General features: G+C 39.4%; 1 protein-coding gene across 4 annotated transcripts in view; it reads left to right on the top strand.

The window, feature by feature from the left end:
* Positions 1–294: 294 nt before the first annotated feature.
* Positions 295–24,887, top strand: part of PDSS2 (decaprenyl diphosphate synthase subunit 2) — a 124,453-nt gene continuing 99,860 nt past the window's right edge. For 3 of the 4 annotated variants that reach the window (XM_068937957.1, XM_068937956.1, XM_068937958.1), the window contains exon 1: positions 295–530. In XM_068937957.1, the coding sequence (XP_068794058.1) occupies positions 295–530 (236 nt within the window). The remainder of the gene's footprint in view (positions 531–24,887) is intronic. The other variant, XM_068937959.1, reaches the window with a different exon arrangement.

Below are 24,887 nucleotides of genomic sequence, written 5' to 3'. Positions count from 1 at the left end.
GCAGCCGCCCGGCGACCGGGGGAGGGGGGAGAGGGAAAACCCTGCCGCCCTCGCTTTACGGCTCGCCGTGGTTTTACGGCAGCCTAAGATGGCTGCCCCCAGGGCACAATGAGCCCGTCCCGCCCGCCGCCGCGCCGCTCGGGGGCACCGGCACGGGCAGCGCGGCCGCCGCGCGCATCCGCCGCCCGCTGACGGCGGCCGGGGCGGGGGAAGGCGGGGGGGGGCGGCTCGGCAGGCCCCAGCCGCTGCGAGGGGCGGGGGGCTCGTCCGCAGCCGCGGGGGCCGGGCGGGAGCATGTGGGGCGCCGTGTGGCGGCGCGTGGGGCGCGGCGGCCGGCGGGGGCTGGCGGCGGGCCGCCCCCCGGCGGCGGCGGCGGCCTGGAGCCAGGTGGTGTCGGAGGCCGAGAAGATCGTGGGGTACCCGACGTCCTTCATGAGCCTGCGGTGCCTGCTGAGCGACGAGCTGAGCAACATCGCCATGCAGGTGCGCAAGCTGGTGGGCACCAAGCACCCGCTGCTCGACACCGCCCGGTAAGCGCCGCGGGCGGCGGCCGGGGCGTTGGGCGTGTGCGGGGTTGGCGGCAGCCGCGGCCCGGCCCGGCCGGGCTGGCGGCGGGGAGGCCAGGGAGGCGGCCTCCTCCCTGGAGACGCCGGCGGCGGGGGAGGCCCGGGGGTTTCCACGCGCGACCTGGCTCCTGCCGGCGTGGACGGTTGGGGCCCTCTCACCGACGGGCCTGGCTCGTCTTCTAACGCCGAGGGCCGCGTTGCGAGCAAACCGCGCCGTGGAGGAAACGGGCGAGGAAACGGGCGCTCCTCGAAACGCTCCTGCCGCAAAACGGGCGTTTTTCTCAGGAAGAGCTTCAGAGCACCACTTCCTGTTCTGGAGCATGCGGCTGGGTAGCTGCGAGTGAGTTGTTGTGTACTGTCGAGGTTTTTTTTTAGGTTGGTAAGCAGACGGATAACCCGCCCTCTTCCTTTCCAAGGCAAACCGATGGACAATTTGCCTTCCTGCCAACAAGCAGAAGTTGGGATTCTCAGTCAGTGTTTTCCTTGATTGTAAAACAAGAACTCATTGGCAGCATTTTTTTTTTAACAATACAGTGCTAAAGGCTTAACCGAAATTTAAAACAAAAAAAAGGTGAGAATTTCCAAAGGCGTTAGGTTGTGTATTTGGGGTTTTTTGATAGCGCAGTATTTGCTATAACTGAAAATATAAGAGAACGAATAGAACTCAAGTGTAATATGCACAGTGTTTCTGGACAGGTGTAAAACAAAACCTAACGTTTGTTCAAAACAAATGCTGTGCTTTTTTTTTTTTAAAGGAATAGAATTGTCGCTGTGTAGTGCTCCTTGGCAACTCTACAGTGGTATCAAAGTAAGATTTGTTTTTCAAGCTCTATGTAAATCTGGTAGGCTTGATTTGAACAAATGGAGACAACTATAGCTTTTTAAAGAAATGTTCTTTTGAGGAGGAGGAGCGGTTAAAATGTTGGATTTTGGTAGACTTTTCTGGAAGAAACAAGTCAGTGTGTTAAGAAAAGTGGGAAATAACTGACTTTAAAAAAGGCTGGTGGAGGGGGTTTTTTGAATTGTTTATAAATATAGGTTGCAGTATTTTGATAAGCTTAAAGAAGTTTTTAAAAACAACTGTTTCTGACTTTGGATCCATTTTTAGGATTGGTAGATGGAACACAGTGAGAAGGAGAACTCAAGTGCAATATATTGAGGCTCTTAAGCTTCCATTACAGTTATAGAAGTTTTATGATGGAGACCCACAACGTTAGCACTGGACTTCACTGTTAGTTTTAAGGAGCCTGTTAAAGGTATAGCAGTTGCGAGTTTATTTGTGAATTAGGTTTAAAAACGTATTTTGGGTGACGGATGGAGGTTCCAGGATACAGCTGTGATGCTCTTCTGAAAGTGATGCACATGGGCTGCTTTGAGACTTAATTCCATAAGCATGCTGCTTGTGGAGCACCAGTAGGAGTGGAAAGGTGCACAGGAGCAGCGGGATTGAGTCTTTTTTTTTTTTTTATTTTTTTCTTCATATAAATTTCAAAGCATTGTACTAACCTGATATATCATGGTGGAAACAAAAGTATTTACTCAGATAGAAACTGAATCCTGTGCCTTTGTTTCTAATATTCTTGTTTGGCTTCACTGCTACTTCCAAAGGCTTTGCTGCAGATGCGTTTCCGATGGCCTTGGCCTTTTTATTATATGAAGAGTTCGTTTCCTGTAGACAGGTTTCCGTAAACCTGTATCAATGCACAAATTGTACCTTAGCATGTTTCATGCTATGATTTTTACAATGATGTCAATTTTGGGTCTGTTGTTTCTTAATTTCCTGAAATTTGACTGCTGCATGTTTGACTGTAAGTGTGATTAATCTTTAGTTGTGGTCTTGAGATCTATGTTCTGAGTTAGCATAGCTGTTTAGGAAACAGTCTTGCTTCTTCAGTACTAGATACGTGTTTTAAATCTCTGTATTTTTACCCATGCTAATAAACTAACATACGTTTTCTATTATGTGTTCAGGCAAAGGTTTTAAAGCAAGGGTGATTGATCAATTAAGTATTGCAACTCTTAGATTTTGCTGTTTGGGGGAGCATTTGAAAACTTTCTGCTGTAAAATTGGTTAATTGCATGTGTTACATTTCTCAGGTTTCTACTCATTTATTTTTGAGGTTGTACTTTGTAAGTGCTCACAATCAAGTTATGATTGCTTGCTGTCATGTCCAGTCTATGTCTGTTTTCCTTAACCTTTTTGACTGGTGGCACTTTGTCGCCAGTGTTGTCCTTTGATTCCGGTCTACCTACTTTGCTAGCCCTTGAAATCTTCTTTAGGTCGTTAAAGAGTTTCTTCAAAGTAGAGATTTTTCTATCAATGTTTATCTGTGCAAAATAGATTTTTGAGTTGAGACAGCACAGGGCATAGTTGCCGCCATACTGAAAGCCTTTAGCGTTACAGAAATCCTGATCTGCGTTTTTAACCTTTTGCCGAGTTTTGGGTCAGTAGGCTGTTTCAGCTCCTAGCCTGTGTGGAGAGCCTTAGAGAAGGCTTAAAGATGAATGCCTGTGTGAGACAGGACGTGTGGAGGAACAGCTGCTGGGGCAGTATACATTTCTGTAATCCTGCTTTGGGATGGTGTGCTACCCTAATACGTCCTACCTCGTCTGTATCTGGCCAGCAGCTTTAAATCTGTGAGCTATTGCTGTCTTTGCGCAGCTCCTGGGAAGGCTGAGGCTAGTAGCTGACCCTTAAAGCTACAGCTTTTTTTTTTTTTTTAGGTATGTATTTATTTTTTTTTTTTTTAGTTTTTGTTTTCTCCAGAGAGTCAGCCACATGAGGTGAACATCCTCAGTACTAGCTTTGCCAGACTTCTTTAGAAAGAGGGTGACATGTGAGAAAAGGTTAAATCTCACTTTAGGAAGGCTAATGTGTAGTGGTAAAGAGTTCACTGGAAGCTGGGGTGTCTGGATTGTGTTCACAGCTGTGCTTTTGGCTCTGTGACCAGGGGCAAGTCACTTGAATTTTTCACATTTGCATTTACTTATCTGTAAAATGAATAAAGTAGCATTTCTAGAGGTATTGCACTTGGTTCGTTACGGCCTGTATTGCTCATTGTGATCTTTGATTAGAAAGTGCTTTATAAGCAATAATAATAAAGAATACTTTAAAACAAACACTACCATTAAATATTCGTCTTTAATGCATGCTCAGGAAACAAAACTGTGATCTGACCACTGCTGGATCTGTCTATTTGTAGTCCTATGAGTCACTGTGTGATTCTTCAGAGCTTTCCTTTTTCTTTCTCTGAAGTGGAGTGTTTTCAGCACATGCTCAAAGCAAACATTTACATTTTCTTCCACTCCTCAGGCTTTGGACTAAAGGAAATGTCTTCAACAAATGAACATATAACCTTCTCTTCAGTTGGGAAGAAAATAAATCTCCAATCTTTTCTCTTCTCTTTTCCTCTCCTTTCTAGGCTAATGACCATCCTTTATAACATAGGAAAGAATCAGTAATTGGCACACCAGTCTACTTTTTCAAATACGTAGTGTGAATAACATTTTTTTGATTATTTAATATCCCTTGAGAAGGGTATAGCTACTGCAGATCGTAAACAGTAAATGTTATGGCCAATGCATCACTTTTATAATACCACTAAAAAAAAAACAGAACACTTCATATAGGTAAAATTATTATGGGATACCGTTTATTTCTAGTCATTTTATCATTAGTATGTAGGGGGAATTATTGTGTTTTCATTCCATCAGAATTGTTTGTTTGGTGATAAATCCTTAAATAGGCATAGGTACAGTTTTCCTGGATTATTACAGAAATAAAAAAGCCTCATAGACCAGAGTTATGTGGTTTTTTTTTTTCCTGTTGCAGCCTGCTGCATAGATCTTTTGCCTTTTTAAGCACTGAACGTAAAGTGGAATGTAGAGTAGCTTGAAAATTTGTATGCTTTTTGGTTAAAATTTTTTAAAGAGTAAAAAGAAGGAATTAGCAAGGCCAAATTGCCTCAAAATTAATGGTCTACTTTGAAGAATTTGTCATCCCAAAGTTTATGGGACAGTAAACAAAGTTTATATTCAGTAAAAAAACAAACCACCTCCCCCCCCCCCAACCTAGTTGTGTCCCAATTTCTGTCCCATAACGTGAGAAATTTTTTTCCAGTCTCTCAATATGTATGAATGTAGACTGGCTCACAAGCCAGTATAATCTGTTTACTTAGTCAAAATAGTGAAAAGTGATTTATATTTTGGAGTAGTGTTGAATTTTTGCATTGTACCCAAGGCAGATTTGTAAACCATGTTACAAGTACTTGTTTATTGCACTAATTGAGGCGAGAAAACTCTTTAGGCTTTTTAAGAGTGTTGTGCAGATTTCAGTAAAGGTAACACAACTGTGTTTACATGTACAATCTTAAACTTTACTGCTAAGAGAATACATGAAATGGAAGGGGTTGGTTTGCCTCTAAGCCAAGTGTGAGCAGTTGTTGATTGTGAATCAGTTAAAACTTACAGGAAAAGTAGTAGTGCTATGCATGCAACTTTTTCATAATTTCTTAAAAAAAAAAGAAAATTTCTTAAAATAATTAAATAAAAAGAAAATTTCTTAAAATAATTTCTTAAAAAAAAGTCACTTTTCAGATTTTTCATGTCTTTGTTTCTGACTTTAGGCTGCTTCTTTTTTTTGTTGTTGTAATTTTGGTTTGCCATACTCCTTGAGTTTTTTGTTTGTGTTAGAAAATCACTAGGCAACTAAACTTGTGAAGCTGTCGGTGGTCTAGCTGAACTCGTAGGGTGAAACTAGCTGTATTCGCAGCTGACTAGGTGCTGCTCTGTTCCCTTTCAACTGTATGTTCTCACTAAACGTATCTTCCAGTTCTTCCCTTTGCATGTAAGATCAGATCAGCATTGAATCGCTTGCCCTGGTGGGTGTGAGGATTTAAATAAAGACCAGGTTTTTAGTGTTTCTGAAGCATTTATCCTGCTCTTCCAGACTGTGGGTTAAATGTAATACGAATAGTAGTACTGCTAACTCCTTTTAATGCTTCTGGAGGGGAGGGGTGGTATTCACAAAGGCTGTGTGCGGTCTGGTGAGATGGCTTTCCTTAGGGTAAGGGCTGCTTGGGGAGAGGGGGAGCAGAGCTGGCCAGCGCATCATCTGTTTGGGAAATTCAGAGTTGCTTCTGACAAAGTTTCATGCTCAGATTAAGGGGACTTAAAGCAGTGTTACTGCTTTAAAAGGGGTGTTCCATTCTCTGTACAGTGACAGTAACGCTGTAAAACTTTGATGGTGGTTCGATCAGGGACTTGATCTGGCTGGAGTCTGAGACTACCACTTAGAGATCAGCCTTATTTTATGCCTGCTGAAAAGCAACGTGAAACTGCCACCTTTTAAGTGCATTTCCATGGCAGCTTAAGTCTAATTGCAGAGACATCCACGTTCTCACTTTCTCCCCTCCTCCTCTCTGCCCAAGGCATTCATTGAACCCTTATTTGAAAGCACTTCAACACACTGAATTGGTAGAAAAATATTTCCCTTCTTTGGTGTGTTAATTTGTATGACTTTTGTTTTTAACATAGCTGGGGCTGTTCTTGTTTTCCTTGTGGAAGGATGAGGTGACATAACAGAAATTCTGAATTTTTTTATCACTGCCTTCTAGCTCATCTAGCTCATCTTGTGTCCTACAGTCATGTGGGTTTGCAGAGCAAATAATTAATGCTGTTTTGGGCTCTTCCCCCCACTCCCAAGTTCACGTTGTTTTATATAGTAGGTAGAAAAAAATTACAGTGCTGCTTTGTACTAAAAAAAAGATAATTACTTGGGATATAGGAAAGCTAACGGCAACCTAGAAAACAATTGTAGGGCAAGGGGTAACTTCTGCAAGGAACTAGTTATGTAATGTACTTATTTTAAGTTTATAAATATTATATTAGGGGCTGATACTGAGACTGAATTGCACCCAATTAGACTTTTATTAAAGAGTTTTAGGGAGTATTGAGCAAGATGATGGTTTCAGGATTTAAAGATGCTTGTTAAGGCAAATGGACACTATGCATTTAAATCAGATTAATTAAAAGTGCGTGTTCCATCTATCTGTGTTCCTCAAGGAGAAATAGAAAACGCGTCATTTATATTGAAGAATACTGCTGTCTGCAGGGTAGTATATTCTTGTGTAATAAACTTCAGTTATGTATTATTTTATGATCATGTTGTCCTAGTATCTGGAAATACCTCAGATAATTTGATATCCTTCTGATGACATTGGATTCCTGATAGTTCTGTCTTTCTGTCAATTTGAAACAGCTTGGTTTGGTAACAGGTATCTCTGAGACACAGCAGTTGTGTGTCCCCCCCGACTGGCTGACTTAGTGTAGATGTGGGGATTTGTTCAATCCCTGTGTTGGTAGAATTGCTATGGCCAATTTATATTTTATGTTAATAGGAAGATGACCTTAACGCTGCCTTTTTTATAATTGAAATTGCTATGATTGGCTATGAGTAGCTTTTTAGCAACTTATTTTATAGGTTAATTTATCATTTTCTGGGCTACAAGAATGAAGGTGTCCGTTTACTTGACAGTGGCTAATGAGGTAACTTATCTGAAAATAGCCAGCAGCTGGATCCTACAAGTGACAAGCAAAGTGTCTGGTCAGTTTATAGCTTCTCCCTGTAGCCTTCTCACTAGCAGTAAAACTGATTTTAATCTTGTATGCTTTACTGAATTGCTGAATCTGTAAGCGACCTTGGAGGCCTGGAGTCAGTTTCCTGCTGTTGCTGGATCAGAAGTTAAAACGAGTTTGTGTTCACTGTGTTTTATTATTTTGCAACCTGTTGTAACACTTTCTAGAAATATTTTTATAGTATGAGGATGCCTGTGATGTTAGCTATGAGGTAACAGTTGTGCAATTTCCTGTGCTTATTGATGAGATCTGTTGGAGTTCCTGGAAGTACTTTCTCCAAGGTTAATGTGCAGGACTCCTATGTGGAAAGTCTTAGTGATTGCAATACCACAGAAAAAAATTTCCTGCTTGATATGTTTGATACTAATTGCAAAATTACTGAAATACTGATGATAGTAACTAGGTTAACTTTAGCCTGGGAAGGCTAATTTCCCCAAGCACTCTATAGCTGATGGAAACAGGCTCCCAGGAGAGCTCAAGTTGAAACACTGGAGTTAGATTCTTGCTCTGACTCACGCCATCAAGAAGCTTCTGTCTTTCAGGAGAGGCCAGTCTCTCTAAGCTAGATTATTTTTTTGTGAATATCTTTCAGTCTGTTTTGATAGACTTGAGTAGCATCTTCAAAACTTTTCATTATTTTAGGTATCTTCTAATGCTAGTACTCCTGGGGGTGGGGGGTTATTGCAGTCACTGTCAAAGGAACAGTTTTAAGACACCAAAAAACTAGTTTCTTATGTATTTTGGCTGAGTGAACTATCAAAGAGGTTTCATGCAAAAACTAATCTTGACTGGTTGGTGATGTGGAAGAAATAAAACCATTTTTAGGATTACATAGAAAGAAGCTTCAGTCCATATATCTGGTTTCTTCCGTGTTTTTCCTCATATCTGTGGTCTTCACTATGCTGTTCAGTTAGCCGTTTAGTATTGTGTTGTAGAGTTAAGGGCAAGAGAATCGCTTTCTGTACGTAACACTCATCCCTTGTACTCTAGTAAGGCGGAATGGGCTGTTTGTTCTGTCCCCCAGATTCCAGTTTTTGTTTCTCTTTCCACAAAGGTTTTACCAATGTATGCTTTCATTAGTTCTCTCTAATAGCAACCTGAAATTCATGCAATTCTTGAGTATGAGCATCTGTGTATTTCTGCTCTTTGGAAGAGCTGTCACTAGACTCGTGTATTGTCATGCATGAGTTTATAATTCACATTTAGGGGGTCTTTGCACAATAACAGTAGAAACATTTTGTTTTAATAAAACATTAAATTTGTGCTGGGGCTGGTAATGGGAATCTCGCTTGTTGAAGGTAAAGGGCAAACAAAATCCAACACATCTACAATTGTATTCTGAGCAAGACTGAGTTAAGAGTTGAAGCTGTATTGGCCACATCTAGCATATGCGAATGCTGAGCGTGTTGGAGTATTGTGTTTTAGCATAAGAATGCTATTGCTTGCATCTTCTGATACTTGTATTTTGGTTTCATCTGTGAAGGTATGTGGATGATGAAGACATCCCCAAAGGAATAAGTAAGTAGGACTGACTCTTACGTTTGGTACATTCACTCTCAAAGATTCGCTCCTTATTTTGTATTGTATTAGTAAACCAGAGCTCCGGAAACAAAGGCAATCATCATGATGATCATGAGCTTACTACAAATGTTGAAAGAGGTTGAACTGATGAATAAACAGCTAGTTTTCAGCTGCACCGGTACTGTATTCTCGTCTTGTCATTCACTGATAGTATTTGTGTGGAAGAATTTATGCAAAGTGTGTTTAATTGTATGGTACAATACCCAATTTTGCTGGATATTTTGCCACCGTAAGCAAAGTATGATAGAGTAGCAAGTCTGCAACATAGAAGTACAAAAGCTAGACTGTAAATTAAATGCTCTTACATTTGAATAACTTTTCTTTTTTGCTATGGTTTTCATTTAAATGTTATGTTGAATCCAGGTTTTTGAGCTTATGGGGAATGTGTCATTTCAGCATGCAGGGTAGTTTTGGTAAGTGAAATGTATTCAGCAGATGATGCTGCTGTTTGGGATAGTCTAGTAGAATTACTTACAAAGAAAACTGATATGCTGTCCTGATACTGACAATCTCTAAATTTTTTTGTGGAGAACGTGGGTTTTTGTGAGTGTCTTCCTTGTGCTGATTTATCACGCGGTAATTCATTTCTTGCAAGTCTGAAGATTTCAGCAGCATTTCATGTACAACTCATTCTGATGATATGAAGAACCTTGGAATTTCTTAAGCTTGGGTTGCATGTGTGTGAAAAAAACTGCATATATAATGAACAGATCCAAGTGCCAATTGTTTTTTTTAAAATACATCGTATAAGTAATAGCCAGTTTCTTTGGTTGCAATTAATATTTTCCTAAAATTAAAAAAAAAAAAAAAAGAATATCTGAGAAATCAGTGTGGACTGACTGTGATCTTGTGAACACACCTACAGCTTACTCAGTTTTACTTTATGTACACAGTAGCTTAAGCTTCTTTTTGAAATGAAGATAATTATTTGAGTTCACATCTGTTCTTTTCTGTTTTCATGTGCAACTGATTTGTAACGCATGTGAATATTGAATAACAAGTTTAATGTACCAGTGGATGTTTGCTCTGAGTGGGAAAAGAGTACTGAATAAATGGAAGTAGTTTCAAAATAATTCTTTCTGTAACCCAGAAGAGAACAAGTTACCTTTATATAAAAGCGGAAATGAGAACTGGTGTCAGAGAGTAAGCAGAATGCACGTTTGGATCACTGAAATTGTTTTTGCACTCAGTGAATCTTTTTGCTGGCTATGATAACTTCACTTCCTGGTCTTACATGGATAATGGGAAAAGTAATTTTTCCCAGGGTTTTCATTGTTTCTGAGGTCTCTTACCTTGTAGCTTGCACTAAGTGTTCTCTCCTATCTGAGATATTCCCTCCCCCCTTTTTTCGTTCAGGCCGCCTGCATCAAATTGACTTTTCTCCTTGTTTCGGAGGCACTTAACAGCGACCGGAGGCCCTGTTGACAAATACTGGGGATCATTTTCAGAACTCTCTTGAGAGCTATATATAGTGCTGTATCCTCCACAGTAATTTGTATTTTCATGAATAGTTTTACAAAGTTCACAAAGGACAAATATAAGCTAGGGAGTTAGATGTCTCTATACTTAAACTACTGCTTTCTCCTAGAGGTGGCAGACCATTGTCTTAAATTATTGATACCTTTTCTTTACTCCCACTTCTGAGTGTCTTAGTTTCCCTCAGGGTAGGCAGACTGTCTACAGTGCTTGCCCTAAAGGAACTACTGCTAGAGACAAACCTGACAGACTTTAAAGGAATACCATGAATTTAAAAATCGGGTCAATTTCAGAAATTAAGTTTAAAAGTTGTAGCAGAGGCTTTGCTGTCCTTGAATTGTCCCTGCCAATTCTTCTGGCGCTGACCATTACTTTAGCTTAATTTTTTTTCCCCCCTCCCCTCCTGCTGTGTGAAACTTTTATCAGATACATGTGATGAACTAGCTAGATTTTACTTCTATAGATAGATAGGGCTTAGAAATTTGCCTCGATACCTGACTTGGCTGAGAAACTCTGGAACCTGTTCAGGCTGCTGGAAGCTCTTCAGGTGAGCTACTGTTGTCTTTTTCTTAAATCAAGCATCAGGGGCTCAAGCCTTCATATTCATCTTTCTCACTTCTTTTCCACTTAAATTACAAGTGGCCATTGTTCTTTTTTTTTGTTTTCCTGCTCCTGTATTTCCTTTCTTCAGAATAGCGGTAGTTGATTCTTCTCCGTGGCTCTTCTCTGTCTTGGAAGGAGGGATGGGGGGTGGGGGGGGGGGGGGGGGGAGAAGGCTCAGAGATAATCCTGTGCTTACTACCTACTTTCATTCTATCAAGAAACAATCTAGTTCTGCTCTCCGTTTTGCCTTTGTATCCAGAGAAAGAGGTCATGCCTACAGATTCAGCTTTATTTTCATAATTAAAAAAAAAACAAACAAACAACCGCTGCAGCTTCCCTGCCTAATTCCTGTCAAAAAATACTTCCTTTAAAGGAGGTGTCTTTAAAATCAAGTAGAAATTATTTTCCTTATTTGCTAATTAATCTTTTTTTATAAACATAGTTTGACTGGTTTGATAGCTGTCACTAAACTTACTCAAAATCCATTCGTCTCATAAATTTTGAACATAAATTTTTGAACATAAATTTTGAAGATAATTCCCTCTAACAACTTTCATTATGCTCGTCTAGGTCCTGACACTCATACCACAAACTTGATGGGGTGACAGCTATCTTTTCCATTAACTATTGGTGCGGGACACAGTGCAAAATAATTGTTATCAAAGGATTAATACATCTATATACTATCACTGGTCCCTTTAATCTCTTACATATTGCACCTTTTTATTAAAAAAAAAAAAAAAAAGGCCATATTTAAATCACCAGATAACATAGGTCTGGGTCTGTAACAGGGTGCGCTTGTGTAGACCCATCCTGCAAATGCATCTTCCTGATTAAGGCAATTTGAGGGTAATGGTCCATGGCAAAAAGCTTTCTGTCTAGTATCTGACTGATGAGCCAGCAGCTAGTTGATTTGCTAAGACTGCTCTTAATCAAACTTAGCTTTTAACAACTTGAACTTTCTCTTAAATGGAACCTAATAGTTGTTAGGTCAAGCACATAAGGGAAAACCTTTGTGATGACAAGTGGACAGTCATCTCTTCTATATGTTTTAAATGTGATGGTGATAAAGTGTGTGTTTGTGGTTGCCAGGGGTTGGTTGGTTTGTTTTCCAAATTGCAGGTGAGCATGATAAGTTAGTGTTGAGCTTTGAGACTGAATTTGACACAACTACCATGTTTTCATATTTTAGCCATAGGTTACAAAATAGCAGTTCCCTGGATATACCAGTGCAGGTTGGATGCTTGTTTGGTATTCAGGAAGAAATTTTGAACCCAGTAACTTTCCTGCCTCTGATTCTGAACTGCTTTTGGTTTAGTGTGGTTTGCGTATACGAAGGTGCGCTCTGTGTTTATTTTAAAAGCAATTTCAGTAATTTTAATGCTATATCATGAAGTTCATATCTGAATCATTCTTTTAAATTCAAATTTAGAAGTCTACTTCTATGTGATATGACATATTTCCATTATGAAAAATCAACTTACAGAAAAACACATCTTTCCCCAAACCTGTGTCGTATTATAAAGGTGAAGCTGAAACCTATAGGGATGAGAGCTCAATTCATAATTTGTTCTCGGTCCCCAGCTACTGGAGACAGAAGTGCTGGGGAGGATATGTACTCCATGTTTTATCGTCTGCGGAAAGATTTTGATGCTTTCTGGTTCTTTGTAAGCTTAGATGGGAAGTCGGTGACGGGATCTGCAGGAAATCGTGTTCGTATATATTCATATATCACCTGACAGCAGGAGAACAATGTGAAAAAAACCCCAAACATTTTCAGAAATAAGGCTCAGAGGAATCCAGGAGGCTGCAAGTATAGAGGCATTTAAGGTAATGGTGGGGGAAGCCCTTGTTCCAGTATGCATATATTCAAGGAATGGAACGTATTAAAGGAGTTTCTAGTATTGGAATTTACAGTATATTTTATGTATCTTTTGTCCATAATATGAACTTCATAAAACAGAAACAAATAGTCTTGCCAGTAGGAAAGAAAGAAATGAATCCATATAATGGCTATAATGTGTCATAGCAACCAAGTTTTAAAATAGTTGAATTCCAAAGTAATGTTATAAAAAATGACATCAGAGGAAAAAAGGATATTAGGTGCTACGTTACAGTAACAGAAACAGACTTGGTTTTTGTTTGTGAATCAGTGGGGATCATATTGCTGCCTGTGGATTTATTTATGTGTGTGTTTGTTTATTAGACAAGGTTTATGACCTAACAGAACGTATGCTCCCAGGTGGGGGAGGAAGGGGGATGTTTTGTGGCCTTCCTTGTTCCTTTTGACTCTCTGGAAGAATTGACGTTCTGTTGGGTTTTTTTGTTTTGAATTTGCCTTCCAATATTAACTGAATATTCACCTTCTCATTTGCGTTCTACTACTTAGACTTCAGGAGTTCACTTCAGTGTTTTGCTTCTTTTGCCAGGGCTTGTCAGAGAAGATGATTAAGCTTTAGTAGCAGAATGTTATGAATGAAACTTCAAGAGGTATTTCTTTTACTGACGCGAGCATGGCATTATTGACAGATACCAGCCTGCAGTGTGAAGCTTCAGGACTTCACAGGACAGCTGTGGGATTCACAGCGGACGTACACAAGTCCGTGCGCTCCCTAGTCCGTGCACCGAATCCTGGCTTTGAGGAGTTACGTTGGTGGATGAAGCAGGCTCACTGTCTGCACCTTCTTACTCTAGTATCAGCTAAGGCCGCTAAAGAGCATTGTAAAAAGTCCGGTTGAGACCATAAGGTATGTTTAATAACTGGGTGAATGTGAACTGTTGGCAACATAGCTTTAGGTCAGGTTCAAAATGTGGACCTAGAAATGAGAGCTCTGTCTTGCTTTGCTTGCACAAATCTCCTGCTTTGTAAGGTTAGTGTGTGCAGGCAGCTCCTCTGAATATGTTTTCATTTAAGGTCTTTCTGATTTTGACAGGTCTTGTTCTCACTCCAATATTCTTTCAGATATACTGTCTTCCTGATCGTGAATTAATCCAAGATTTTTTTTCAGATAAGTGCTAAGAATTTAACGTGAATTGCAGCCAGAAGGTGAGACAGTCTTCACACTTAGAATCATCCCTTGGTTTTGTTGTTTTTTTTTGTTGTTTTGTTGTTTTTTTTTTTTCTTCACTGCTGTAATTGCTAGGTGATTTACTTCCTAGAAATACCAATTCTGGACCAATATATTGTCCCTGGCTGGTAGCAGAGCTTCAGACTGTGTTGGTGTGCTTGCAGGTATTAAATATTGAAAGCTGTTTTTGTGTTCTTATATGGTGGAATGGTGTGTAACTAAATGCTTTAAGAAGCATGTAGGTGCTAGTATGTCTTTGGAAATTTGCTATTAAAACCTTTGTGGTCCTGATTTTCTCTGGCCACAATAAATGAAGAGGTAGGCAAGGAACCACACGGGGCATCTTGTGAGCTGACTTGAAGGGGACAGAAAATTGAGAGTGATACTGAGAGGAAGAAAAGCTGTCTTGTGAATGTGAAGAAATTCTTCGTGAGCTCACAAATAATTTAAAACTTAAATGCTTACCAACTACTGTCACTAAAGCTTATGAAACATTTTTCAAGCTGTTTTCCCCAAGGAATTTGAAAGCAAAAGTTTATGGAATGTTGTATAAAATAGTATCTTTGTACTTTAAGGATTTGTAAGCAGCATATATTACGGTCTTTTATTTGTTTGTCTCCAGACTTCTTATGAATATATTTATTAGGAAAGCAAGAAAATACATTGAAGAAAATTGAAGACATCTCTTAGTACTTTAAACCTACGTGGAATGACTGTTGCCATATTATAGAAGATAATGCAAACATGAAACCTGTGAATGGTGGTGCTAATTGTTGAAAGAATGGACTTTTTATCTTTTTTTTTAGTGTAAAAACCACACACTTTGGGAAGTGCTAATGTGCAAGTTAATTTTCTTAGTTTTCTGCTTCTGAAATTGTATCATTAAACAAAGCAGATGATAAAATGTTACACACTTTTTAACCCTTGCCTTGATTATTGTAAGTAAATTGGAGATATTTTTGCAGCTTGTATCAAGAATAGGAAAACCTTTCCTTTATTGAGGGCTAAATAAACTAATAAACTGAATTTGGACTTTGAACTTTATTATTGAGAAGCGAAGGGCAGAAACCTGCAGGCTGGTTATGGTAAGTAGAAGAGTTGCTGTTGCGAGCCTGTTGTGTTTCCATCCCTGATGTGGTGATGTTTCTTTCAAAACGGACTTTTGCAGTCGGTTACCTCAAAGTGTTTATCAGAATAACTTTAAATTCTCCCCTCCCCTGTGAATGATAAATGATCACTTCATGAGAGATCTAGATTATTTGAATTCATTACTTGGGGTTTAAATCTTTAAATTTTAAAGTAAGTTACAGGTGAGCTCAGCTCTCCCCTGAGGAGCGTTTTACTATGTTAGCAGTAGAGGAAGGTATTTGCCGTAAAAATCGCGAATGGGCTGTTGTATGCTGCTCTATTGAGCAAGACTGCTGTTTTGCTTTGATATCTGGTTTGTGTCCAGCAATTCAGGTAGCAGCTTGGACAATTAGTTACTGTCGCCAGAAACATCTTTTCCTGTCAGCTGTGGAAGAAAAAGGTTAAGACCCATTGACACAAATTACTTTGGGAAGTTGTTGAGGATTGCAGAAATGTAAAGTAAAAGTAAATGAGGCACTGATAATCACATATGAAATTTTTATAGAAGGTGGGCAAAATATAGGGAGAGTATTTGTGTTGATTTCATATCCTTATTTCAACATATATTCCCCTTGTTTAAATATTTCTCATATATGGATGTAATTACATACGATTATCAAATGGTAACTTTATCAGTTCCTTATGACTGTGAGGATTGAATCTACGGTTATTTCCCTATTCTTGACTATGATTACTTGTGGAAGATAAGACAAATTTAGATCATATTTGACATGCATTTAAACTGAGCTTGGGACTGATTTGTGAAAAAGAGGCAGTGACAAATCTAAATGGTGATTTCCCTTGTGTGGATGTTGCAGCCAAACTGTAATTTATTTTGTAGTGTGTTATTTTATGAATGCATCTTTTATCATAACTTAAAGTAGGGTAAAGAACTTAGTCAATAAACCTTTTAAAGAAAAAAAAGTCAGCTTTCATCTTTATACCTTTAATTGGGTTGATTACTTCAAAAACTGATCTCAAACAGTAGCTGAACAGCAAAATCAAGGGAGAGGGCAAATTGCCTTAAGAAAAGACTTTTAACAGTGATTTGTGAGGAAAGGCTTCACTAAAACAGTCACTTTCAAAATCTTCCTTCCCGCATACTTTTTTTTTCCCTAATCTTTCTGTTTCTGGTTTCCTGATAATCTTCCAGAATACCATATTTCAATGCCTCTGCAGCCCGTGGTGGGGAAGAAAGTACTCATCCTGTAGTTCTAATCTTCTGCATTTACTCCTTGTTGGTAACTATCGAGGACAGGCTGCTAAGCTAGATGAATATTGCTCTGGTACGCTCTGTGCAGGTTTTTTGTTTGTTTTTCATGTTCCATAATCAATGTTATGATGCTAGCCTCCCACTCAAGAGGCCTGGGTTGGGTTCCTTGTTCTGCCTGCGTGACTGTCAGCAAGTCTCTTTTTCTGGGCAAATTAGGACAACTTTCCATGTGCAGCACCCTTTAAACATACAGGCTCAGAAACCGTGGAGGTAGTATGTCTGCATCAGTACAGTGTCTCTCCCAGTCTACAAACCCTGTGTTAGCTCTTTCTTGTCCAGAGTTAACTTGGTTATCCCTGCAGGCAGAGCTCCAGAAAGACAGTGTGAGCTGTCGTTCCATTGCCCTGTGTAGGCACACCCCTACGGGGCCAAAAAAGCGTCCTAGTCTGTGGCCGCTGGATCCCGTGATGCAAGAGCTAGAATGCTAATGTAGATTTTCATGAAAAATTTCAGTATGGGTAGTTGCATTTCGTGAAGGCCAGTTCTTGTGTGGTTGGTTGCCTTCGGAATCGGGTGGTTGGCACTAACTCATGAGGTAGAGTAACAGATTTCTCCAACAATTCTTTTACGTTTTTGTCATAAAGTATTGTGAAGTTCTCCATTCAAACGTTACTTGCAGTTAATCTGGAAAATACACCATCTGTAGCAAAAAATAAGTAGGATTGCTTTGGTTGCTGTAAACTTGCTATCAACTGTAAATTATTACTCTTGAAATGTAGTAATGTTTGGGATGTCAAATAGCTAAATCTTTGTTTACAGAAAATGTTGGAATTCATAATGCTAAATAAATTGAAACTTTTTATTGACATCCAGTGTTATTTGAGAGTTGTTCTTCTGGTGGTTATTTCATATCTAAAGAAGGCTGCTACCAACCTGATTGATTTACTTTTTTGCTTTGTGCACAAACGGTCCTAACACATTTTTGGACTGAGGCAGAAAGTAATCTCCAGGTAATAATATTCTATGCTATTTTAAGGGTGTATGCCCTAGTGATGATTTTTAAAGCACAAAATAATGATGACATACCATGCAGAGGTCTTACTTGCCTGGGGCTAGTGGTCTGAATGCTCTGGATGCAGACTTCTCTTTGCTGATTAAAGTGTTGAAAAGGAGCTGAGTTTCCTTGCCTTTTTTTTTTTTTTTAATGACATTTGTCTTTTTTATTTGTTTCTAATTATATTGCACAATTAGCAGCTGAAACAGAAGGTAAGAGAAGAAGTATAAGGGCTCCTGGGAATTAAGTTTGAAGCTCAGTTTTGGCAAAAACTAAGGTTTGGTTGATTGCTTGATAATGGGGGGAAAAAAAATCCAGTTTGGATGAAGTGTGGCAAGCCAGAGGCAAGGTAGTTTTTCAGGCAAAGAGTAAGGATCCTGACAGATTCCCCAGCAAGTGAGGAAGAGGAGTGTGACCAATAAATCACTAGAGAAACATCTAATGAGAGAAAAGATTCAAAAAGGCTAAGAAATCCACAGCTTTCAAGAAGGAAAAGTGGAAGTTAGCAGTATGATGATACACCCTTCCAGTTAAAGAGGAGGCAGGTGGAGCGTGTGTGTGTGCTGAAGTCTGATCACAGTGAGGTTGTTACGGACAAGCCAGTCAGTGGTTTCAAGAAGTTTTTTGACTGTGTAGTACTTTTTAAAAAAAAAAAAAACCCTATATATAGCCTTTTCATCACTTTAAATTGAAAACAATAGAACGATATGGTTCACTGGACTAGCAGCTCCATATAGACCTCATATTGCTTATGGACTGCACTGCATGAACTACTGATCTACTCGAAGGTCTTTTGCAATGGAAGCCCTTACTGCAAAGGGAAAATTGTTTCTCTTGCTGTGCATGTCTATGTGGTACAGTCTTGACAGCCTTTTTCACACTTAGTGAATATGAATTGGAAATACTTAGCATTTTTCATATTAATCTTCTGAGAACATTTGATACTTAAAAGAATATTGTGTGACTTTTGTGGGCAATACAGTAGAAGAACTGTAAGGAAGGAGTACTCTTACTAATTAAAATTTTGGCACAATGCAGAAGTGATAGTGATGTCTGGACATGCAAATGACTGGGCGCTAGTTTACTGCAAATGTATTTGGACACTGAGGGATAGGAAGTTCTTTCCTATTCTGTTGAGCCTTACAAATATGAAATGTAATAGCTTTCTATTAGATAGTGAAGTAACTTTAATTTTAGTTTCATCATTTGTTGAAGGACTAATAATCCCTCAAAAATCTTTTATTGACTATTGTAACAACTCTTTACTGTTTTGAATCTATTGCATGATTGGGGCAGAGGTATTGCAACTCTGCTAAGCTTCCTCTTTGTTAAGGGAAATCTTCAGGTACAGTGGATTGTGAAAAGCTTTAATCCTGTTGTTGTTGTTGCATTCTTGCTTCTCAGTCTTTGGAAAGTGCTAGAAAGGAAGTAGAATTGGCCAGAGAGACCTCCGGCTGTGGGTTTCACAAGCTGAGTAGGTCTGGTGGCTACTGCTGCGGGAGGGGAGGGATCATGCCCTTCTCTGCCCCTCCGTTGTGCAGGTCCACCCCTCCCTCGCATTGGGTTTGGTGCTGGCCTGCTTTCTAGGAGCTGATTTAATTTGCTGATCCAGGAAGAAAGAACAGGTAGGTTTTTTTCATTTTAGGTTAGTTTTCTCTAGGGCTGATCTGATTTGCTGATGGAAGTGGTTTAATGTTCACTCCCAAGGGTGGGAGCATCAGAGGCAGCACAGGGTAAGCAGTGGGAGCAAGTGTCTGGAGAGGAGGATGATGTGCAGTGCTTCCCTCTTGGGTAGCTGCATTCTCATGAGGTTTGCTGGAGGAAGTGATGTACGGGATTTTTTTAATGCACAGTGACCTCAACTCTGAGGTATTCTTGCCGGCAGAAGCTACTTTGTGAAGTAACACATGGGAGCGTGTGATTGTTGACGTAGGATTTAGTTTGCTGTGTTGGGAGGTAGATCAAGGACTTGAACTAAAACAGAACGGATAAAGGATATGAAGCTGAAGCAGAGGAAAAGATTGAGCTGCAGTTTGTGTGGCAAGGATAGTGTTTAAAATGTCTGATATTTAGGTTCCTTGGTGAAGCTTTTTTGTTATGGAGAAGATACCACTTCTCTTTTTGTATCGGCACTCTTTAAGGACGCTCTCTTGCCCCTTGTGTCTGAAGTTTTTTTTTTTTTTTTAAACTGGATAGGATAAAACATAGCAAATACGTTTTGAATTCTTCTTGGATTGTAAGTAGCAGCTGAACTTCTGAACACTTTGGCATCTCATGCTCCTCTAAACCTATACCAGTTTCTCCTTTAGTTCAAATGAAAGAAAGCTTTAACAGTTCTCCGTTTCTCTTCTTGATTCCAAAATACAGATGAGCGGCCTTGAATACTGTAGTTGTCCTCCTCTGCTGTTATCGTGTGGTAGTTTCATTTACTAATTTAGTTCATCTACAGGTTGGCAGCAAAGGCTGGTATCAGGCCACTAGTTCAGGAATCTTTCTAGATTTTCTATGTTTACCCCTGGCAGTTATGGATCTAGTTAGTAGGGAAGCATATCTGTTGGTAATCTTATACGTGTCTGGCAGAAGTGATCCTTCCCTCTTTCTTGATGATTTCATCTTATCTTAACACGGAGCTCAGTGTGGGAAAGGATATATTTGTCTTTCAGAAACTCTCTAGCCTTGCAAGGTGGACAGATGTCAAATACGCTTTGAATATCTTAACAACTAGTTTTATCTGGGCTGTAAAAATAAAAGATTACGGGTCTGTTTTCCTCTTAAGGATAGCCAGGGTTGTGCCCAGTTGCCTCAACGTGTTTTCTGAGATTTAATTTGCCTGAGGAACAAAACATATTTCAACACTATTTTTTAAAAACTCTATCTGAAGAATCCCAGATAAGCTGAGATCAGAATGGCTGCCCTCCTAGGCACAGAAAGTGGGACGCTTAAAATCTTCCAGCTGTTTTTGTCAGATACTTAACTCTCTGCTCTGAAACTGCTGTACCATCTGTCTAGCTAAAAAAGGTGCACTGAGCAAGAAGAAAAGCATGTTTCCAATTCTGATGAGTCTATTCCATCCTGTGAGATAATAAAGTCACAGATGATTATGGGAACAGTGAATTTTAAATAGCGTAAGAATAGCTTCATAAAAGACTTGGAAAGATGAAGTCTGAATGAATTCAGCTTCTGGGTATCTCAAAGGAGCGACATCATTCCATCCTAAGTTTAAAAACTACACTTTTGTCAGCCATGTGAGTTTGTTATTCAGCCTTGCATGTGGGTAATCCATTTTATTTTCATCTGTAAAATGTCTCATTTTATTTGACTTAACAATTCTTCCTATTATCTATTACAAAGGCCTTAAATTTGACAAATAAAGATTATTTTAGTTCAGAAATTTCTGAAGGGATATGAAAAAGGTGTGGCAGGAGGACATAGCTGTCGTTGAAAGGAGTAAGAGCATAAATTTTTGTAAATTTGAAATAACCAAGTTGCTTAAAAGGTGAGTTCAGCTACAGTGTGATTCAGTGAATGTGGAATGAATAAAATGTAAAAGGCCTCCGACAAGAAAAACATTAAAGAAAATTGTTATCCATCAGTGCCATCTGCAGGATACCATTGGAACAGGCAGAGAAAACTGGGGAGCAGAAATTTGGATGGCAGTTTGCAGTGTCCAGTAAGGAAACAAAGTGCCAACAAAACCTGATGAAACAAGATTTTGTCATGCTGAGCTTTATAACGCTATGTATGTAAATTAGTTTTCAGCTTGTGCACGTTTGGTTTGTTAGTTAGGGAATACAGTACCTCATAAAGTTTCTCCAGACTTTTTTTTTTCATAATTCTACAATAGCCAGTGGCTTAACCCAAGCCTGCCTTCCTTTTGGCTTCTTGAGAGAAGTATCAGGTACTTAAAAATATAAAATGAACATAGCTCCAGCATGAGTTTTATTGGAGATGCCTGGCCCTTTGGCTCTGCTTCCTTTTTGAAAGGTGTTTCCTCTGAGAGAAGTAATGGATCATAAATATTGTCCTAATATTATTTCTGTCAGCAGTCCTGCAAAGGTGCATCTCAGAAATAATGATGTGAAAACTGCGACTCTCCCCTGCTAGGTCTATTCTTTGTGGTATTACAAAGGAATTACATGTCTCTACAGACCCTAGGCAGCCAGTTGGCAAACCGAGGGTGGATGCAAGTGGGAACAGTAGGCGGTTGACGTATACATAATAAGAGATAAATAATAACCAGGTACAACCAAAGCTGGGATTTTGAAAAGGAGGGAGTGTAAACTGAAATCAAATGTGAGTAAGGTGGAGGTGATAATGATGACAGTCTGTTGAATTTGTTAATTTGTTTTTTTTTTTTTTTTTTTAAGCCCTTATGAAGTGCCATTGGTCAAAAGTACATAGACACTGCTTGGCGGGTAGCTTCAGCAAGAAGTCTAGGAGTATTCTCATCTGCTCTGCCAGAGCTTAGCATTTGCAAAGAACATTTTCTCTTGCATATCACTGACAAGCAACTCTCCCATGTCAGAAGCTGACCTGACTTCAATTTTTTACCTATCCATCATTTTTATTCTGACTGTTGTAATGTGATACTCCTGGGCATGATGCCTACGGTATTTCGGAAGCTCCAGCTGGTTTAGGGTTTGTTGTGTGTCATCTTGGTGGTACAGGCTACCACAAGTTGAATCTGACCTTCCTTTCTATGTTGACATTCCGCAGAATAGCAAGTCAGGGTGTTGGCGCTTAATCTTCATGGCACTCTTTAGCTGGTGTATAGGATGCATAAAAAGTTGCTGGAAGTTCTGAGATGAAAGCTGCAGCTGTTCATTGCGTCTTTCTGAGGAGATGCAGAAGGGCGGTGAACAATCCATGCTGAAGTGTTTCAGGTCTGCAGATACCACTACTTCAACTAAAACTTCTTTAAATCTCTAAAACGAATTGCTTTATTTGAAGGAATCCTCGGATCGGTGTAGGGAAATGCATATGGGAGGGACAGATTACTGAGTAAGATCAAAGATCCCCTGAGGGCTTTCGAAGGTTACTGCAGAGGCAGAGATTAGACATATAACGGTTGTAAGTCAGGCATACAGGATTGATCCTGTACTTCTGTCTTGTGAAATGCTGAATCAGGGGAGATGCTCTTAATCACGGCAAAGCAAATTGTTTCCCCTGGATGCATGCACTACCCGTAGAAGGAGCATCAAGAGTTGCATAGCAGAAGCTGGATGAGTAAAGTGGCTTCAGTGCCCAAGACTTCACTCATGAAGCCGTTGTTACGATCTTAACATATGAAAGTGATAACAAAGCACTCCAGTGTTCCTCCCTGTTACAGGAGCACGAATAGGAAGAGGCAAAGCTCTTTGTAGAGACTTCTGCTTGTAAGTAAGCCTTTGCTTGTAAACATAGTAACTATATAGAAAAAAGAGCTGTAGTAAAACTATTTGTGCATATGATTGAAAAGATTGTGGCTTTCTGGCCTGATTAACCTGGCATTATGTTTCAGAATTTTAAGCTGGCAGTTTCAAGAGCAAGCAGTCCTTCATTTGGACCAGACCAGTTTTTAAAACTTTGTATGAGGTAATACTTGTATGAAGTGAATTATATTGCTCTTACAGGTCCCCCAAGGAAAGACAGCAAATAGAAAAACTTAGTTGCACTGTTAAGTGCCTAGTGCGCGTTAAATCATGCATTAAACAAGTAGACTCCTGGCTTTGAGTTCTCCTAGGAATGCTTAAGTGAGAGTGTTTAAGACTAGGTGCAATTTGAATGCTCAGTATTCTCCATGCTGGAAGGTGGGCTTAACCAATGTATGATTCTGACTTCACTTTTAAGTTCATCAGTTCTGTAATATTTCAGAAGGACTTGAAAAGCTGGCTTTGAATCACGTTACAGAGGGCCTCACATTTTATGTTTGCCCCCTTTTTTAAGTGAAAAACAGAATATGAAAGTGAACCTCTGATGTAGATCAGGCATTATCAAAAGCAAGGTTGTATGGAAGTGCTGCTGGTGGCAAATGAACAAATTATTGGAAAATTGCCATTGGGCATTTACTCATTCTTGTTTTTCCTTAGGTCTACCCATTAGAGAGACAAGTATCTGCTTTTAAGAGAGCATCTGGAACGAGATGTTTGCACCCAGAAGCATCAGTCCATTTCTTGTGACAGTAATATTTTTATCTGCAGGATAACACTAAGCTTTTCACTGTAGACTATTTCTTTTGGTTGCATATTGGGCTATAATACTATTTGTGTTTAGAAAGCATGCAGGGATAAAGAGAACTCTCAAACAGTAGTTTGTAGTATGTGACATCAGTTCTGCTTCATTACAAAAATTTTGTCCCTTATGATCTTTTTAAGGTCTTACATAAATCAGTACTTAAATTCTGTTGCTTATTAAGAACTAAGTAGGAAGCATGAGCAGTTTGAGATCAGTGGAGCAGTTTGGGCAGAGCAGATGATGTTTCATTGTTTCAAGGTGGATGCTAAAACAGGTGTTGTGTACCCTGCATAGCTGAATGTATTTTCATATAAGCTATCTCTGTAAGTGATTTCCAGGGGCCTGTGGGTAAGTGAATAATTCCATTAGGCAATTTCTTGAAAGGAAAATGTACTTACTTTTTGGCCCAAATTCTGCTCTAATTTGGGATTTGAATGATTTTCTTCAAAAAGAATTTGCCTATGAATGCATGCGCACTCAAAAGCAAAGGTTAGCATTAGCATGAAAGAGTAAAAGCAGATGCCAAAAGTTGATCCTTGATTAGAAGAGATTTCCTCTTGGTTTTAGGTGACATGATTAGTCCTTCACAATGACACAGTAGGGAAGGCTTTCTGAGCTGCGAGCAAGAATGTAACAATGAGTTCCTGTTAACAATGGGAATTGCATAGTTAAATCCTCATGCATTGGGCTGAATGTCTGTCACATCATGTCAGTTATTAAGATATGAGCCTACTGGGCAAACCAAAGAGCGAAACTTAATACTTTTCAGCGTAGTATTTTTACAGCTATTGCAAACTTTTATGTTATCAAGGCACCAAATTTATGCTGAAGTATTTGTATGAATATGTTTTTCTTTCTATGTCCCTTTGTATGAAAGAACCTCAGAGGGTCACTGTAGAGGTTATTAGGACTAATAATTAATTTTGTATGTTAATTATGCATGTACAGTGATTTTTTTTTTTTTGTTCTGCACTGTGCCTTGATTGCAATGAATAAAGTGACATTTAAAAAAATCCATGAAGTAAGGTGCTTATCTCCTTGCAGCTTGAGTAGTGAACATTTCGATATTTCTATTCAAAAGGAAGAGCACAGGGGGAAGGAAACAGAAGATTTTTCTCTCTAACACTTGTGACATTATTGCACGAAAACAATTGTTCTTCTGCTTTTCATGACGGCCTGTCTGGACCATGAAAACTTTGGGTTCCAAGTTCTGTCTTCCTCCCCCAGCTTCTTTGAGGCTTTTCTCCCTCTCTTTATCCTTTCTTGTTCAAGAAAGAAGTAACTAGCTGAAGCTTTTATTTCCTTATTTTACTTTTGACTCATGACCTCAGGAATCCTGGCAGTGCTGA

This window comes from Struthio camelus, chromosome 3, assembly GCF_040807025.1.
Source record: "Struthio camelus isolate bStrCam1 chromosome 3, bStrCam1.hap1, whole genome shotgun sequence".
In the NCBI taxonomy this organism is placed as follows: Eukaryota; Metazoa; Chordata; class Aves; order Struthioniformes; family Struthionidae; genus Struthio; species Struthio camelus.
Note: the sequence above shows the minus strand (reverse complement) of the source record. Positions and strands in the feature narration are given on the sequence as shown.